We start from the raw sequence: 19,451 nt of genomic DNA on the forward strand, positions 1-19,451 counted from the left end.
CATTATACCCTACAGTGCAAAATGTTAGAACAAAAGCATACTGAAAACTGCTGTTTATTGAGTCTAATTAGCATTTGGTTTATCATGTGGGAGCAGGAATGTGCTTCATAAATTGTGTTGGAAACTTTCCATTTGATATTAATAGCCTGAAAAGTTCACAGCCCCACCAAAAAATGTTGTAATTTATCCTCTGGGGACCATGAATATCCACAGCAAACATCATGAAAATCCAGGATTACTTTTCTGAGTGATGGCCAAAAATGCTGTTGAACATAAAAAAATAGCTGAAGGAGTCACCAAATTATGCAATTATTTTCTGGGACCATGAATAGTTCCAAATATGAATGCGTGACCAAACCAGCCTTTGGCCCCACTGGTAGCTTGGCAAGAATTCTTGTAGAATTAGTTTTGGTCAGCAATTTCTACTAAGCATCTTTTCCCTGAAATAGGAGGCTTGTATCCTGCATTCCCAAACTGAGTATAGATCAGGAATTACAACTTTAAACACAGATCTACCAATAATTTGCCACTGTTCTCTACATCGGGTCTTTTTTCTTGAAAGCCACGGCCTTCCTATGATTAAAATGTGGCTTCTTCTTTTGATTCCACTGGCACATCAAAATATCCCTAAACGTTGTCCGGAAGGTCTTGTTACACAGGGCGTAGCACATGGGGTTAACTGTGCTGTTAACATAGCACAACCAGTAGCCCAGTGCCCAAAGAGTTTCTGGAATACAGTCCTGACAGAAAGTGTTGACTAACACCATGATATTGTATGGTAACCACGTTGTGATAAAGGCAAAGAGAATAGCACTGAGTGTCCGTGCTGCTTTCTTCTCATTTGCCTTTTTTTCATTCTTGCGCTTGTTGATCTCTGTCTTGGCCTTAGAGGCGAAGCGTTTGGCCATCGCTGCATCTTTCATGGTGATGGCTGTGGGTGATTGGTCAGCTGGTGATGAGGTGACAGGGCTTGATTGTGACCCTTTTCGACTTTTGTTGGATGATGATTGTTTGTCTTTGTTGTTCTTCCCCTTTCTAGATTTCTTACCATCTAGATAGATAGATAGATAGATAGATAGATAGATAGATAGATAGATAGATAGATATGACATTATGTAAAAATTTTATTTGTATTATTTTTATATATATCATGCAAACAAGAATACTTAGTGGAGTTTTGTCCAACCTGTTGGAGTCTTTGATGGGTCTGCACCGTCAGCTTCATCCTCTGAACCTGACTGGTCCCCAGTGGCACCAACTTCATTGTTGTTAAAACTGTCACAGCTGCTCTGCTCGGCTTCACCCACTGTAGTTGTTGTGGTGTTGACGGACTTCTTGGATGCATGGCGACCTGGCAGCAGTGCTGAAAACTGGAAGCAGAATGCGCCACACCTCCCTCTGCTTCCTGTTCCTCCTGGTACGCCAGCATTGTCAATGTTGCTCTTCTCTGAACCCTGCTGATTTAATTCATAGCTGCTGCAGCTTTGAGAGCTCATCTGGCGCAGCATGGCTGATGAATCTTTCTGGCTGTTAGATGCAGCTTCTCCACCACCTTTTCCACCACCACTCCCTTGATTCTGAGCCTGGCTTGGACTGTTGCCTGCCCCAGAACCCTTGAGACCTTGTATATCTTTAGCACGCTTCTCTGTCTCCTGATAGATCTTCCAAAACAGGAATGCCATAATCGTTACTGGTAGGTAGAACGCAGCAATAGCAGTGCAGAATGTAATGATAGGCTCGGACAAGAACTGGATGTAGCACTCAGTGGGCTGGACTGTCCGCTCTCCCACAATGTACTGCCAGAACAAGATGGCTGGGGCCCAGAGAATGAAAGAGATGGACCAGGCTAATCCAATCATGGTCATAGCTCGCTTGGTTGTACGCTTGGCCCGATAAGTCAAAGGTCTGGTAACAGAGAAATACCTAAAAGAACACAGAAAGACAATAGGCAACTTTCCACATACAGAGTAACTGTGACTGTGCCATGCATTACTGTCCACTGCAAAGCCTGTCTTGATAGTATCAGCTAGAGTCACCAGACACAGAAATTTTAAAACTCTACACAAGGGACTTTAAATATGCCCTGTTTCCAACAGCTCTGGGGTCTCATTTATAAAACAGTGGGTAGGATCCATACTAAAGATTTACGTGTGGACAAAAGCAGAAAATGGCATATATTAATATTCTGATTTATAAAACCATGCGTACACCTGACAGTGTGCTATTTCCTTTTATAAATCCCAAATCAACTTGGAAATGTCTATACATGGATCAGCCTCATATCCCGCCCTCTACACACCCCCATTCAACTATAAATGGTCAATGCAAAGCACCTCACGAATGCTGATACATAGAAATGAGCCTGCTGAACAATGGGACTTTACGGGTGAATCAAGGCAACAGCCAAGTGTCACCTCAATGTTAATTTTCCAGCATTAAGACTGATTGCTTCACACTTTACCAAAATGATCATGACAGTCAGTGTATTCCTGACCCTGAGATATCATTTGAAGACGAAAGTTTGATATTCATTCATTCATTTTCCATAACCACTTATTCTGTTAGGAGTCACGAGTGGGGGCTGGAGCCTATCCCATTTGGTGAGACGCAGGGTCCACCCTGGACAGGTCGCCAGACTGTCACAGGGCTGATACATGCACAGAGACAACCATTCACGCTCACATTCACACCTACGGCCAATTTAGAATCACCAACTAACCTAACCTGCATGTCTTTGGACTGTGGGAGGAAGCCAGAGTACCCAGAGAAAACCCACACTGACATGGGCATAACATGCAAACTCCACACTGAAGGGCTCTCCCACTTCAGGATTCTAACCCCCAACCCCAGATTCAAAACAGGAACCCTCTTGCTGTGAGGCAACAATGCTAACCACTGCACCAGCATGCCAAATAAAAGTTTGATAGGTAAACACAATTTATTTATTTCTTTATCAAAGTTTGTTATGGCGATCATTGCCTGCATTATGATCAGGACTCAAAATGAGATATGGAGTTTAATAATGGAAAAGTGCGTGGCAACCACTGTAATGTCTGTGCGTGCACAGTCATGTTCACTGTAGCAATTTTACACACAAAAACTATCTGAAAACTATCATTAATCAAGCTTAATGATAGGTATGATATGATATGTATTGGAAGATATTATTGGAAACTGTTGATGCTCTGTTTTGCAAATATTTAATGCTATTTGATGTGCACTTCACTGCTGACCATGAGTGTCAGCTGCATCCCTTTCCTCTGCGCTCCCGGGGATGGGAATGTAACGGTGAGATTATACAAATAATCATGTCTGTCACATTTAATTTCTACAATTTGGCTTCAATTCACCACCTCACCAACTGCATTACCAATGTCCCTTGTCTCAAAAATGTTAGTACGCATGGGTCAGAGTAGGATTGTAGTGATATACCACTTTTAAGGTATACCGTGGTATAAAAGTTGATGGTTATCATACCGTGTAACTTTGCTTATCTACGATATTGAAAAACAGCAACTGGATGGAGAATCTCATCTTTATTTTAGTTATTTTCAAAGGGGAGACTTTTTGCACAAACTCCCATTAGCCATTGAAATGGTTTCAAGTTTCAGTTAAAGTAATAAAACGTTTGTTCAACCTAAAATAACCCTCCCATTTTCATTCCTTTAAGGGTCATTCTGACTGATTATAATGTAAATTCCGTAATACCATGATACCGGATATTTTCCGAGACAGTTATCATGCTGTGAAAATCCCATACCGTTGCGAGTTTCCCTACAGGTGCACACATTCTCCTGTCAATTTTGTTTTTATAGATCACAACTTTTGAATGGGAAGTGGCATACGCCTCTTTCAGGCCTCGTTTTGTACATATGCAATGTTTATAAATGAGACCCCTGGATACTCTAATCCATTCAACAGAAGAACTCTATACATTAATCAGAAAAAAACACATGAGGGTAGTACGAACAATTTATGAGGTGGCTATGTACTCCATTTGAGTTTATCAGCAAAAAATGTAATAAATTATGTTCCATTACCTGTCAAAGCTGATAACAAGCAGGTTCATGACTGAGGCATTACTGGCCACATAATCTATTGCAAGCCACAAGTCACAGACCACTGGCCCCAGGGCCCACTGGTCCATGATGATGTAGGTGGTATACAGGTTCATTGACAGTGTGCCAATGGTCAGGTCAGCAAATGCTAGGCTAAGCAGGTAGTAGTTGTTCACTGTCTTCAGTGCTTTATTAATCTTGAATGACACCAACACGAGGATGTTGCCAACAACAGTGACAAGAGAAAGGGATCCAGTGAGGAAGACAATTATGATGACCTGCAGATTAAGAGGTAAGAAGAGAAAGAACCAAGGACGGTAGTTAAGTGCATTACAATGTGTAAGAAGCTTACTCATTTTGTTACAGTGACTCAATTTCCCAAAACATATTCAGTGTTAACTGTTCACAAACTCAAGTTTGAACAGTGTTAAGTCTGACAACATCAATGGCAAGCTGAGAAAAAAAATTGGAAGTTAGGCAGCTATGAATTACCCTTAAGTTAAGATCGATCTTAAGACTTAAGAGCACAGTTAAGAACACCTTAGCCAAGAAGGGTCGCTAAGATAAGAGTGTTTCCCAGATGAGTTCTTAATGCCCTTCTTAGGATCGCCCTTAAGATCGCTCTTTAAGCTAAGTGCGAATCTGGGAAACGCGTTTTTCTTTCACAGGAGGCTTAAGAGCATTCTTAAGAAGCTCTTAGCGCTAAGATCTTCTTAACTGGATCTGGGAAACGTGGCCAATAACAGTAGTTTCTTGAAGGCGAAAGGCTACTGAGCTGCAAATGGCACTGTATGCAGGTTTTGTCAGATGTATCAGAACCTGGTTTGGAAATTAGCACCAGCCACCAGTCAAATGCTGGTTAAATATGCTTACATTGTCAACTATGGTGCAGATCCCTGTTTGGCCCCGATTGGATTTTAATTTCTGGATACAGGTGGGTTGGCACCAAATCCAGACTGATACAGAGAGCAAAACAGAATGTTGAGCTCACAACATCAGGATGGTCTCACCAGGCTATAAGTAAAGCCACATATACTGACAAAGCCTTTAGTTAATGCCAGCACCCACGGCTGTTTGTATTTAATCTAAAAAAGTTAACTGTGGGCTGACACAAATTTCAAAAAGAGTTAAAAGTTATTGCACCACTCACACTAGATTGGTCTTTTTCTTCAGATGACGCTGTCTTAGCTATTGATGCATCTCTTTAAATGGCTATTGCAAATCTACAATGAAGTTTTGATGATTGTCATGTTTGTCTCATTAAACATAAGTTTGTTTTATGAGAATGGATGGATTACTAAAATGTATCCAGACTTATGGAACTACTTGTTTATCACAGGAGGACTCAAGTCATTAATTAATGTAGACAAGTCTCATAGCTTTCCATAGATGCAAAGTTTATCTTGGAACTCCAACTATAATCAACTGGTTCAAATGAGCCATGGAATCCCTGGAGCTTTGGAGCAGCCATGTGAAGAGCACAGCTAAATGTTTGTCTGGTGGTTAGAATTCCTCGCTACTGAAGCCATGGAATTTACACAGTGAGCAACAAAAATACTCTGCTTGCTCTGTTGTGGAGTGCTCTCAACCTGCAGTGTGCAAGTCTTATGTTTGCACATTTAGGTGTTGAAAACCATAGTAGTAAGCCATATTACACATCAATTACTAACATTTATACATAGCAAAAAGTTTTTTTAAAAAGTCCATTGATGGTTTGTTGATAGCTTATTTTGTATTACAGTTTCACCAAAGCACTTAAACTGATGGAATGAGAAAAAAGTTCAAAGTAGAGCTGTGGCGGTTGCACTGACATTTTGTTCTGGTGTCTTTCTCTTTGACATGTCTGTGGATGTATATGTACACATACGCGCTGTGTGTATGTGTATGTCTTTGTTCATTGTTGGTAAAATCAATAAAGATAGTGTTGGGGGAAAAAAGTAGAAGTGTGGGGTTACAACATCACAGCTGATCATTACCTGCCAGACAGTATGTCCTCCTAATGGGTCAAACTCCTCTGCTGGAGACATTAACGTGCTGTTAACTGGTGAATCAGTGAAGTTTCCTTCATGCCTTGAGACATGACTGACATTGTGCTGCTTCCACCCACCAACACTTTCAGACAATATGGCCAACTCCTGGTAAGAGCCACCTGAAGATGTAGAAAAACATCAATCCAAAAAAAAAAAAGCCACAATTAAAGGCACACACAGAGAATCTGAAGAAGGCTACAAATCTTTTATCAGCAGATTTGAAGAACATTTGCATGAATCATAAAAAGTTTAAAGTCTGTTTTAGACCCCCCCCCCCATTTCATTTCATTTACCTGTTTTCTGTTTATTGATTGTATACCATTTTGCTTTATTTACATATTCTTACTGCATATCCTACTGAACTCTTTTTATAATATTATTTAAAAAGTGCAGAAAACTTTATAATATGAATTATTATTAAGATACTAAGTGCTGTAGTGTAGTGCAGTACCTAAGATGGCAGGCTCAGCTATGAAAGTAGTGTCAGGCTGGTCTCTCATACCAGGAGAGCTGTTGGTAAGGAAGTGGATAGAATCAGAGATGGAGGTCAGGTTCATGATGACCAATGGACATCTTGAAGAAAAGAAAAAAAAAAGAAACTGAGATGCAAAAATGAAGGATGAAGTTGTTCAACTTAACGCTAACATTTCACACAAAAGACTTTGGGCAAAATAGTTATTTAATTCGAAAACTGAAATTGTTACATATTTCAATCAGTGGAGATTGCAGTTTTATAGAGAGCAAGTGTTACCATCACTTGGCAGGTTGTGTATTAATTGGAGCAAACAGTGCTGTAGCCACAGGCACTGTACTATTAGAACCAGACTACAGCAATCTGTGTCCATCATCCCAGAGGTGGTGGCAAATCTAGTAAGTGTCAAGTCTTTGCACTCAAGTTCCAAGTCTAGACAGGTAGGTCCCAGGTCAAAACAGGCAAGTCTCAAGTCTAGTCTCAAGTCAAGATTTACAAGCCCCAAGTCAAGCCCCAGGTCAAGACAGGCAAGTCCCAAGTCAAGACAGACAAGTCCCACGTCAAGTAATCAAGTATTTTCAAGTCAAAGGGCTCAAGTCCAAGTGAAGTCATTGATAATGAAGTCCAAGTCGAGTTCCATCCATCCATCCATTTTCATCCACTTATCCAGGGCCGGGTCGCAGGGGCAGCAGGCCAAGCAAAGCAACCCAGACATCCCTCTCCCAGGCAACGCTTTCCAGCTCCTCCTGGGGGACCCCAAGGTGTTCCCAGGCCAGACGAGATATGTAATCCCTCCAGCATGTTCTGGGTCTGCCCTGGGGCCTCCTACCAGTGGGACGTGCCCGGCACACCTCCAGCAGGAGGCGCCCAGGAGGCATCCTGATCAGATGCCCGAGCCACCTCAATTGACCCCTTTCGACGCGTAGGAGCAGCGGCTCTACTCCGAGCTCCCTCCGAATGTCCGAGCTCCTCACCCTATCAAGTTGAGTTGCTTTTTTGAATACCGTAGAACTTCAATTAATAGCCTGGGCTATTATTTGCTTAAATCACTAAAATCAACAGGCCTATATTTAGGACAGACCTCTATATGGGACAGGCCTTTAATTCCTTTCACACAAAACTGTTGCTCAGCAAAGATGGGGGAAATACAGTCTAATTGTTTATTTAAACCACTTTGAATATTACTTGAATAAGAGGCTTCAGATAATATGTCAACTATGGGTCATTCATTTGATCTTGCTCCGACAGACAGAGCATCAGAGAGAGAGTTAAAACACTCAGATTACAGCACCCGGCACACCGACACAACACCACTTTATCCTGTTAAAACAATACTCAAAACTTAGATTCATTTTTATGAAAAACCGATTTGATCTGAGGACCCTTATGGACTATTGGAATATGAATAACTTACAGGGTAATCAAGGAATGGACACATAATTTGAGGTAGCCAACGACCTCTACTTTTATACATCAGAAGAACTTCTATTAAAAAAATGAACTGCTTGGCAACCAGACCAGGTGTCTAATTGAGACAGCCCTTTATTTGTCAAAAGGTGTAGCCACACAGGGGCTAATAAAAGGGACTGGCTGTTTAACTGGGACTAGGCTTTTAATTGAAGTTTTACGGTATGTCCACTCGAGTCTGAAGTCATCAAATTTGTGACTCGAGTCTGACTCGAGTCTGACTCAAGTCCAAGTCATGTCACTTGATTCCACACCTCTGCATCATCCTGATATCTAACCAGAATTTAAAGAAATACTTCACCCACAAAATGACCATATGGAAACCAGTTAGTCATGCTGTATTACCTTGAACTTTTTTGCATGTCTCCACAAATAATAGTGAAGATATTATCTTACTGATTGACTGGAAACCACCTTTACCAGCAGCAAACCATTGTCAAAACATCTCTAATCTCTCAAACATCTAATCCAATTTTTATATATTTTTTTCCAAACCTAACCAAAATTTTACATTAATTATGTAACTTTAAGTTAAGGGGCTCTAGTTTCGCAGACCGGGCGAGGCAGGGGTGTGGCCAGGCGGATTTTGCAAGTTTGGCACACTGTGCGCCTGGCGCAGCTACTCCTCTTTCCCACCTCCGTCCCTCCTACCTGCGCAAGTCAGAAAGAGGGAGGAGAGAAGGCGTGGAGTGGGTTTTACACACATCACACCAATCAAATGAGCCCCTGTCCTCGCCCTTAAATGCGCCACGCGAAGGTGTAATGAGAGTTTACTCAATTTGCCATGGCAGAAGAGAGCAGCAGCATCAGACGGCCAAACTTCTCCCAGGAGGAAACTGATGTTTTTGTCCAGGAGGTCCAAGCTCGCAGTGTCCGAATATACAGAACTGCGAGCAGACCTCCACGGGCTGATGATGCAAAGGTAGCCTGGGAGGAGGTCACCACACTCGTAAATCAATGTTGCGTTTCTCTCGTGCATGTGCACGCTCTCTCTTTCTCTCTCGCAGTCTCACTCTGTTTCTTTTCTTTTGACTTTTCTAAGATGACAGATGCTGAATATATACTCCCTATCTGATGCTGTGGCTGTTTGTGGCTGGCTGAGAGGGATGTGAACTCATCAGTTTGCAGCTGTGTTAATCAAATCAGGTTGGGTTTCCATTACGCGTGCCAAACATGCCAAACGGTGCCAATCCCCTTTGATCTGACATCAGATGTGACGAGACAGTGGATATAGATACATTTATGTGCTGATTGCAGATAGTTGCATTGAATAGTGGTTTTTGGGTATTTATTGCATTGTTAATGTGCCTGACATTCTGGAAATCTGCCTGTGAGGTTTTGGTGACGTGTGCGCACTGTACGCCCGTCAGCCAAACTTCGGCTTACACCGGCTGCGCTCCGCCTGCGCTGACAGTAGACCTGGTTTCAGATGGCGAGCTTTTAGCTCTGCTAGCTCTGCGCGGGGTTCGCCACCCTGCGCCACCCTGCGCTGCGCCGGGAAACTAGAGCCCAAGGACATAACGTCATTCTTGGGCTGCTAATCATACGAACCACTGAATGAGGATAAGTTGGCACTGGCTAAAAATTCGAGAAGAGTAATCCAAGTCTCATTTATAGGTATAGATTTCGAGGAAACATGGCATGACTTATTGATTTACAAATGTTCATTTTGTGAGTGAGGTATTCATTTAATGACAAAACATGGTATACAATGGATTTATTTACAAATTGATCTGTTATTTGTTCAAATGGATTTCATGTGCCACTTTGCCACACTTGCTCTCACAAAAATGTGGTTAAATTTTTAATACAATACAATTTACTATTTATTTACTCAAATGGAGGCATTTGTATCCTCACACATTTAAATCTTTAGTACCAGAGATAGACAAATTTAAGAACTAGTGAGAACTACCATAAAGATTACACTGGTGTCCATATAAAAAGCTAGAAAGACAGCAGAAACAAGCATGTGGAAATGGTGTGTACATCAGGGCTATAAGAACCATGCATCAAGTCAAGGATGACAGACCAAAACATGCATGCATAGCTGGAGTTGGCAACTAGCAGGCATACAAAGTCTGACGAAAAAAAAACAGAGCTGGGATCAGGTCAAAAAGTCAAAAAAGGCAGACAGGGTTCTGAAAAACAGGCAGGGGGGAAAGGCTGGCACACTAATGCAGGGAACACAATAGACATCAGGCAGGGAATAAGTGGAATGAGTATATGGACTGCATGGGTAATGGGGGGATGGGGAACAAATGTGGGAGACAGGTGATCTGGGAGATGGTGGGAAGAATGGGGTTACTGCAGGGCAGGTGGGAAGGGCTCTGGAATGAGAGGAGAGTTACGCCTAGTTCACATTACACGAGTTTTTCCTTATCCGCTGCGAGGGTCCTAAGGACAGAGGGATGTCGTATGCTGTAAACCCTGCGAGGCAAATTGTGATTTGTGATACTGGGCTTTATAAATAAAATTGATTGATTGATTGATTGATTGATTGATTGATTGATTGATTGAATGAATATCCATGCCTTTACGATATGTCGTCTCAAAGTTAAAAAATGTAGTTTGGTGTCGATGAGGGCTCAGTGGAGAAATCTTGTGGTGTGCACACACAGGTCATAACGCAATTGGCGAGACTCCCGATGACAGAAACACACGTCGCCAGGTATGAACACTCGCAACGCTAGTCGCTAGTCTCCGCAACACAAAATCAGGGTGAAAATCATGTAATGTGAACAAGACTTTAGTGGCAAGGTAAGAAACAGTGAAAATGTTTTTATCAGATCATCAGATACTGTGACTGAAGGTTTTCCTAAAATAAAAAAACAATGTGTACAGCGATATGGAAGTAATCTCTCTCAATTAACACTTATGACCCACTCTCCGTGTGTGGCAATGTATTTTTGTGCCTGAATTTTCTTATTTTCTTCTTATTTTCTGTGTCTTGAACGTTCATGGGTGTGCACCCTCACAGCACTCAGGACAGTATAGGGCTTTATAAAAAGGTAGCAACCAGGTTCTATACCATAAGCTGCAGGCATCCAAAAGATACAGCACCAAAAAAGGGTAAATATAGCAAGGCAAAAGACCAAACAACAGTGAATCTAGGGTTGGCTTTTACTTTCACTTTTGCTGGTGAGCATTTACAAACAGTAACCAACATCCTGCGTTGTATACCTTTAACCAGACAACAGCCAAGTTTTATTTTGGCCTGTCATCAAGTTAATCATGGAATTGATTGGTGACAGCTGATATAATCTGCACTGGCAAGCTGTTCTCATGCACAGTTTCCTACGGAAAATAATGCAGCAAAATTCGTATTGAGTGGTCCAGTTAGGAGGCTGGTTGGCAGTGGCAGTTGTAACACATTCGGTGCCCTAGACGAGCCAACCCTCCCCATTTGTGGCGCCCCTATGATGATGAGGGCGCCTAAGCATTCACTTATACTGCCTATGCCAAGGCTGGCACTGCTGGTTGGCCACAAACCCAGGACCTTTCCCGGGAGACCAGTGTTTGGAACCTTGTAAACTTTGAGTGAACTTCAAGTTATTTTAAGGTACATCCTCATCATATATATTTTTTTCCTAAACCTAACCAAAGTAACTTTACTTAGACTTTACCCCACACCTTAGCCAGAAGGCCCATGTTCAGAACCTTGTGAACTTTGAGTGAATTCTGATTTATATTAAGGTGTTGTTACATCCTCACCTTTTTTTTCTAAACCTAACCAGAATAAATCTACTTTACTAAACCTTAAGATGCCCAACCATGATTTTTTTTTCCTAAACCTAACCTCTGTAACTTTACATTAATTATGTAACTTTAAGTTACATAATTAATCATTCTTGGGGTGCTAATCATATGAACCATTGCATGAGGATAATTAGACACCGGCTAAAAAAATGAGAAGAGCTGCAGATTCTGCTCTTTGATATGATATGATATGATATGATGCAATCTGTCAAAATGAAGGGTTCTCAATCCCACCCTGCCCTGTCAACCAAGGGGTACCTCAAGGCTCAGTGCTTGGTGCTCAGTCTCTTTGTTCATTTGTGCAGTGCTTTTGCACATGAACAACTACAAACACAAACAGAAGAACTTCAATTTTCCTGCATCATGAAAATGATCTAAACATGCTTATCATTTCAAGTTCAATCCTCTGCTTCCATTGCATTGCTGATTCTGGCATAGATTAGCATAGCCTGTAAAGAATAGATGACATTACTAATACAGGCTGTACTAATTAAAGCCAGAACCATCATATCTCCTCAGAAAATGTCTTCAATCCACACCTTTAGCTCTGATGTTTGGAGAAAAAGGTTTGCTGAAAGGCTACATTTCTACACAATTAAATGAACACATGTTAAACAGTGTGGAACCCCAGAGTGTTCAATATTAAATAAATAAAACAGACTTAAAGAAATAATCACGAGTAAATTGTGTAAAATTCCGTTGAATTGTTGACTGATTCGGCATCGCAGCATTGAAGTGCAGTTTCTCGTTTAAAAGATTAGCCAATCAGAGCCACAGGCGGGACGAATGCCATTGTCAAGCTGTTGTCAAGCAGTTGTTAAGTGGTGCGCCGGAAACAATGAAATGTAATCCACTCTTAAAACCTCTGCAAAACAATTATGTTAACAGGGCTATGCATAGGTGTAGACTTAAAATTATGTTAGATTCAGGTGGATATATAGTTCTCTAGTGATTGGTAAGAGAGAATTGAACCCCCACTTTTTCACACCCACAATCCAGAAAACAAGAACGTCAGCGTAACCATGAGCTTTGACATGACTGGTTTATTACCTTTGTAGGTCGAGTTGTAAACAGATTATTACTCGGTATCCAAGGGAAGAGCTTGTGACAGCAGTGTTGGTTGGCTCCTGCTCCTGACCATATTTGTGTGTCTTTCTCTGATACCTTTTTTCCACTAAAATTAGTGTGCGTATGCGGGTTATACCCCTTAAAAATAGGCAATAGATCAACATCACAGAAAGGTTGTAAATCTCTAACTATTCAATCTTTCTTTAAAACTCTGTGCTGAATAAATTTTAAACAATTTTTGAGCACTGTCGTATTTCCATGACTGATTGTTGTTGGGACTACTGTGGAGTCATTTGTCCCGGAATTGAATGCCAATCGTAAGTTTTCCCATTACATACAAAAGCCAAATGTTAGTGGGTTTTGGTAGGATTTTGGTCCAATGGGACAGGGTCTTGAGGAACATCTTTAGAATCCAAACAAAGCCCAAGTAACTTAACCAGCCAACCTTAGCTGCTGCAGTGCAGTCAAAGGTGGCTCATATGCTGAGTAGGCTAATAAGCCAAGCTCACAACCCTGCTAAGCTACTTAGCCAGCTAACTAGGTGGCATATACCATAGACATATATACGTAGATGCTGCATCGAGCGCTGAGCCGTACGTCAACGTCGCCGCCATATTGGATGTGGCAAGGCTGCGCTGTAAACTAATACAAGTAAATGGACTTAATTTCATAAAGCGCCTTTCTACAAAGAAATTTACGTTAATGCCTCTCGTTTATTCATTCACACACACACTAATATAGCTACTTGGGAAACAGTATGATGTAACGATAATTACACCTGTGTGGGATCAATAAAGTTCATATCTTAGCCATCTGAGAAGATCAAATACATTGTTTTTGGTGCCTAACTGTTTCCCAAGTATATTAGTTAGCTTTATGAAATTAAGTCCATTCACTTGTATTAGTTTTACAACGCAGCCTAACGCAGCCTTGCCACATTCAATATGGCGGCGATGTTGATGTATCGCAGCAGCGGGCAAACCCACTCGATGCGGCGTCTACGTATATATGTCTATGGCATATACAGCCGTGTTAAGATAAGTAATCAAAATGAAATGCTAGTTTTTGTGTCTGCTTATTAGGGGTGGGGGGAACGATTTTTAGATGCATCGAGATTCTGTCTTGAACGATGTGGAAAATTCATAATCGATTTTAATTTGAACTCTATTTATTTTTCAAATTATCGTAACTCCTCGACCATCCACGCTATCGACGTAATTCCAACGGATTCTGAAAGCTGAGAAACGGATATACGGCAGTGACGTCCTTACCTGTGGAGGAGGGGAGGGAAGTGAGTACAACAGGAGGAGAGTGACAGCTGACGAGGAGAGTGCAAGTTGGAGAGATTTAACGGTGTTTTAGCGGAGTTTCGGTGAGTTTAAGTGGAGTTTGGGTGGCGTTTTCTTTGTAAATAATATTTAGTGTTGTAAATAATAGTAAACTATTTGTGGTTTTTTGAGAGCTTTTGAGTTTTTTTATGCCGTGTTTTTGAGTGTTTTTTGCTGTGTTTTCGTCATGTTTTCACCATAGTTCGTAGTTTTGCCATCGTTCGTCTGTTTGTGTTTTTATAGTTCATAGATAGTTTTAGTCAGTTATAGTTTTGTAAATACTGGAGGAGAAATGTCGAGGAGGTCGACAAGGGACAGGAAAGTCCCATTGAGATTTGTGGATGAGGAGGATGGACCGGAGGAGACAGTTGGAGTGTAGTCATCTCAACCACAGTAAGTAATACAGTTTGTATGCACTGGATATGTATTCTCAGCTTTATTACAATAATGTTTTTCAATATCTAGTGTAACTTTTGAATCGAATCGTGAGGTGCCTGGGGTTTCCCACCCCTACTGCTTAGGCCTACTATTTACAGCAGCAGCTAGAAAGGTGATACCAAATCACTTTGACATTGTTGTTGCTCTCGCTAGTTGCTCTAGTGATTGGCTGAAAGGTGAGGGGTTGGTGACAACTCCATTGACATGTGAAGTGACACTACAAAATAAAAACAGACTTTGGAAAATTTTGATTGACTATGAGACAAAACAAAATAAAATAATATTATCATTCATTATACTGAGTTGACTTAATAATGGCCTACATTATTTCACATCATTGCTTCATTTAAATATTATACATGATTTATTATTATGACTGTTTCATAATAACATAATTATTAGAATTAGTATTAAACACTTTGGGTTTCCATTAAGCAATGCACAAAAAAATCTACTATAAACATAACAAAACAGTCCACAAAATAAAAAACAACAAAAAACAGATTTAACAAATAAAAGTAATCTCAAGCATATTTAAAGCCGATACCTCAGCCGAGAAAAACTCAACATTTCAAATATTTCATTCAAATTATATTGATGTCAAACTCACAGAAACCTGAGGTGAAGCAATTGGTACATCATCTTAAAGAAAAGGTGACATTTTTTCAGTCGTGTCTTAAAACAGTTCTCTCACTATATGAAAAGGGTTATTTTTTGCCCTAATTGTTCCTCTTGTCCATACTGGCTGTAAAAAGATCCCTTCCTGTAGGAATGGCAGTGTAGGTGATGGGGGTCAAAATCCAATGCACTCCTTCAGTGCCAAAATGCCTTGTAAAGTTAATGAGACTTCAGCAATATGTGTTCACAAATTTACAAGTGGCTATCTTCCAAAATTCCAATTCCAATTCCAATTAAGTCTTTTAAGCACAAAATTCCCTCATTTTGCTGTCCCTCCATTACAGTTGAGCAAGACAACACTGAGGAAACAGAGACAGATTTTTGTACTAAGACTGTGACTTTGGAAGCTGCCCAGTTAATGTGTGTAATTAACTTTAACAGAACTTGAGAATGCATTTTTGCACAGGAAGAGGGATGTAGATTTTCCCCCCTATCATTTGTTTTATCGTTTGCTTTCTTTCACACCACATGGTAACTCGCTGCTTCCAGTCATTTCTGTGAGCGGAAGAGGCGACCCACGATAACATGCACAGATGTGGCGGTAATGCCCGTTGTAAAGGTGGCCAACCGCCGTTAAACTCCACGAAGAAGAAGAAGAACATGCACAGATTTTGCTCTGGCGTGCACAGTTCACGGTGTTGAACTAATACCAGTTGCCATCCGGCATTGGCCAATCAAATTGCAGGAATCGCAGAAGCAGAAGAGGACAAGATATAACAAAAAGAAAAACTGGGCCTGGGATAACATTTCCATCAAACTTCAGTTGACAGGTAAATTGTCCAAATACTGTGGTAGTTTCAGTAATTTCCGTTGTTTTGCTGCAGTATGCAGCTACAAGATAGCTTGCACTTCTGCTAGTGTTCACAGGGGCAAACTGCCTGTTATTGCAGCCGTGGACTAAGCGATTGCAGCCGCTTTCATAAACGCTTTGCTTTTTAACCCTCTTGCAGGTAGGTGGTTGTTAGGTGGTTATTAGGCAGTTACTGTGTGGCGGTGTGGAAGCAGTTTAATGGTGTGTTGAACCAAACGCATTGTGAGCATTTTGCAAGGCGAGATTACATACAAAGGAAATGCAAAGATGCAAATAGATACGAATTTGTGCCGGGCATTGTGAAAGCTGCAAAGACACAAAATTTGAGCTATTTGTAAGAGAAATTTCTCTGTCGCGACAGCCTTAAGGGTTGAGATCTAGTTGAGATTGGACAAACATTTTAGTCATCTGTGGACAAACTGAGCTCCACCACTTAACATAAGTAAAGCACAGAAAAGACAAACAGATCAGAAAAGGAAAGGGCTACTACATATCAGGGCTCCAGACTAACTTTTTCCACTAGGAGCACCAGTGCTCCTTACTGAAAATTTTAGGAGCACCAGCACAAAATTTAGGAGCACTATCTATATCGACACAACATATTCATAATTTTGTCTATATTAACTGCATTACTGATAATTTAGCAATAAACACAGACAACCCTGCCTCTTAAATGATGTGTGCAGCGGCGCTTTTGCCCCATCATTGCATCTGTCCCTGCATAATTTATGCCTGATGCTGTTGTTGTGCTTAACCAGCGTTTCATGTTTGAAGTGTGTGGTGGAGTCGGCGAATTTAGTTTTCCCCACAAATTTCGGACCGCACTGAGAGCAGTACATGCAGGACATCACTTTCTTTTCTTTACAATATCTCAACCACGTAAATTCAGTGAGCCATTCTTGTCGGAAATGATAGGGCTTTGGCTTTTTCGGTGCTGCGACATCACCTGCTGACTCGTCCTCTGAACTATCGTCGTCGGAAGTTTGGGAAACTGGCACAGGACTGACAGGAGTTTCTGGATTATTTTTTCTTGTGAAAAACGAATCTATAGTTTGTTTCATAGCGTCACTTTATGGTCAAACGACACAGCGCTTTCTACTCGACACCGGCTCTGTGACCCTTCTCTGTCTAACCCCGCACACAGTGCACACGTACTAAAACTGCTGCGCGTTGCTATGGTTACTGGCGCCCCCCCGCCTCGCAGTGCGCATCCAGACACACATGACAGGCACACACACACACACACACAGAGACACTCGCTTCCGCTCCTCCATGAAATGCAATTATAAAAAAAAAAGAAAGAAAAAGAAAAGTCGCGCTGGTGCTCCTAGTTAAAAAACTATGTCGCACGGCCTCCAAAAAAGGTCGCAAAATGCGACCAATTAGGCGCAGTCTGGAGCCCTGCATATGACTACACAGTAAGTTCTTAAGATATGCTTTTGTGACTTGTGTGATCTATTTTGTTGAGTTGATCCTTAATAAAATGCTTTGATTAATATAAGCTGGTCTTTTATTGTGGAAAGTAAACAACAGAAGGAGTGAGGCGGTGATGCACGGCAGTGAGAGTATGAAAAATAATACAGAGCATTGCTGTCTTCGTTCACACTGGTTCAGAGCTCGGAGCCTCAGGATTTACAATGTTGTCATCACTTTCTATCAGCTATCGGTTGTACTTTACTGCAGACCAAGTTAGCTGTCTTCCCCAGTTAGTTAACCCAACTGTTAGCACAGCTGTGAAGGGTGAATATTTGGTGGTTGCAAAATAGTAATAGTCCAGAAAACATTCCAGAGGCCGTATATGGGTGACATGAAAATTTGCTTCATGTTTGGTGTGAACACAACATAAGAAGAGCTTTAGGAAGGTAATCAGTTTAAGGCCAGTAGCTCTAATGTCATAGCTAGCATTAACTTTGAATGTACACGTGAGCATGTTAGTATTGGTAAAGATAGACTTGAAACTAAGGAAATATCCCTCCTAGGCTGTCAAATTAGTATTTCACTTAAGTTGCTTACTGGATCAATTGAAATTGAAACTGATATTTGATGACTGGTTCTGCGTAAGATGTATTACATTACTAGGCAGATCCGCATGAAAAATATAAGCAGCATGTACTGTATGTTTGAAACACTATCAGTTCACTAAAACGTTATGAATATTTTTGGAGCAACAGTACACTCATCTTATCATTTTAAGCTTTGTTTGATATTTCCATAATCTTATGGAATATAACATGTTACATTATGATGTTAGAATATTACCTATTAAACTTATTCTTATTAAATAAGACGCTAGTGTTGACCAGAGATTGTGGAACAATGCAAGAATTTCTACAAGAAGAACCCACAAACATGCCTGGAGATTTCACCGCAAAAAACAGAAGTGACTTTTTTCACGTGTTAAAGAAAAGGGAAATGTATATGGTGTATACATTTCAGCCAGGACTCAGTACTTAACAACTAAATCCCTGTGTTAAATCTTACATCTTAGTTTGAATATCCTACTTATCACAAACTAGGTCACCTAAAAGCCTTCATAGAGAAATTTTGGACTACTTGTTCTCATATTTTTCTAATGTTGACTTTTAGAAATAAATTACTCTATTTTGTCTCTCACTTTAAGTTTGATTTAATCCGACCAGTGATGCAGGTCAAAGTTATTTTACTGTACACTTTTTCAACACAGTGCTTTCAATTGTAAACCAAATATCAGCACAATATTATGCCCCTCGAAATATTTAACATAAAAGACTGAGAAACCCCTGCAAAACTCATAAAATATCACTAGTTTCTTGTTGGTCACTTATGCTTCATAGGACTGTTCTACAATTGGAATTAGTCTCGACTGTAACATTATGTCCTGGATATTATATTATATTTCAAAGAAACCATACTTCATTTGTTTTGCCTGAAATGTGTAAGCATCATGAAATGTGAACATCTATATTTACATTTGTCGGACAAGTGAATACACTTTATGGCTGTACAATAATATATATTTGATACTATTATTAAGTGTTTTTTCTTGTTGTTTCAAAGGATCCCAAAGGATAGGTGAAAAGATAAAAGTCAAGACTTGAGGTTAATGCATTTCATGTATTTTCATGATTAGCTATGGATATTAAAATCCCCCCGACCCTGACTGTCTGTGTCTCTCTGTCTGTATAACCATGGTATACAGACATATATTTATACATAATAACTTATTATTTATTTATTATAACTTATTATTAAAAAAAAAAAAAAACGAATGATGAGTTACTGTAATGAAATGTACTTACCAGTCCACTCTGGTTCCCAGTATCCAATATGATATCCTGCTGGGAAGCTCAGCTCTGCTCATGC

At 40.5% G+C, this 19,451-nt stretch overlaps 1 protein-coding gene across 1 annotated transcript; it reads right to left on the bottom strand.

The window, feature by feature from the left end:
* Positions 1–536: 536 nt before the first annotated feature.
* On the bottom strand, positions 537–19,451 carry LOC126400275 (muscarinic acetylcholine receptor M1-like). Its single transcript, XM_050060836.1, has 7 exons — positions 19,388–19,451; positions 6,540–6,661; positions 6,035–6,207; positions 4,041–4,336; positions 1,613–1,923; positions 1,187–1,570; positions 537–1,051 (listed from the first exon to the last, which is right to left on the bottom strand). The coding sequence occupies exons 2-7, from the start codon at positions 6,643–6,645 to the stop codon at positions 537–539; spliced, it is 1,785 nt and encodes a 594-aa protein (XP_049916793.1). The 5' UTR covers positions 6,646–6,661; positions 19,388–19,451.

This window comes from Epinephelus moara, chromosome 13 (assembly GCF_006386435.1).
Source record: "Epinephelus moara isolate mb chromosome 13, YSFRI_EMoa_1.0, whole genome shotgun sequence".
Classification (NCBI taxonomy): Eukaryota; Metazoa; Chordata; class Actinopteri; order Perciformes; family Serranidae; genus Epinephelus; species Epinephelus moara.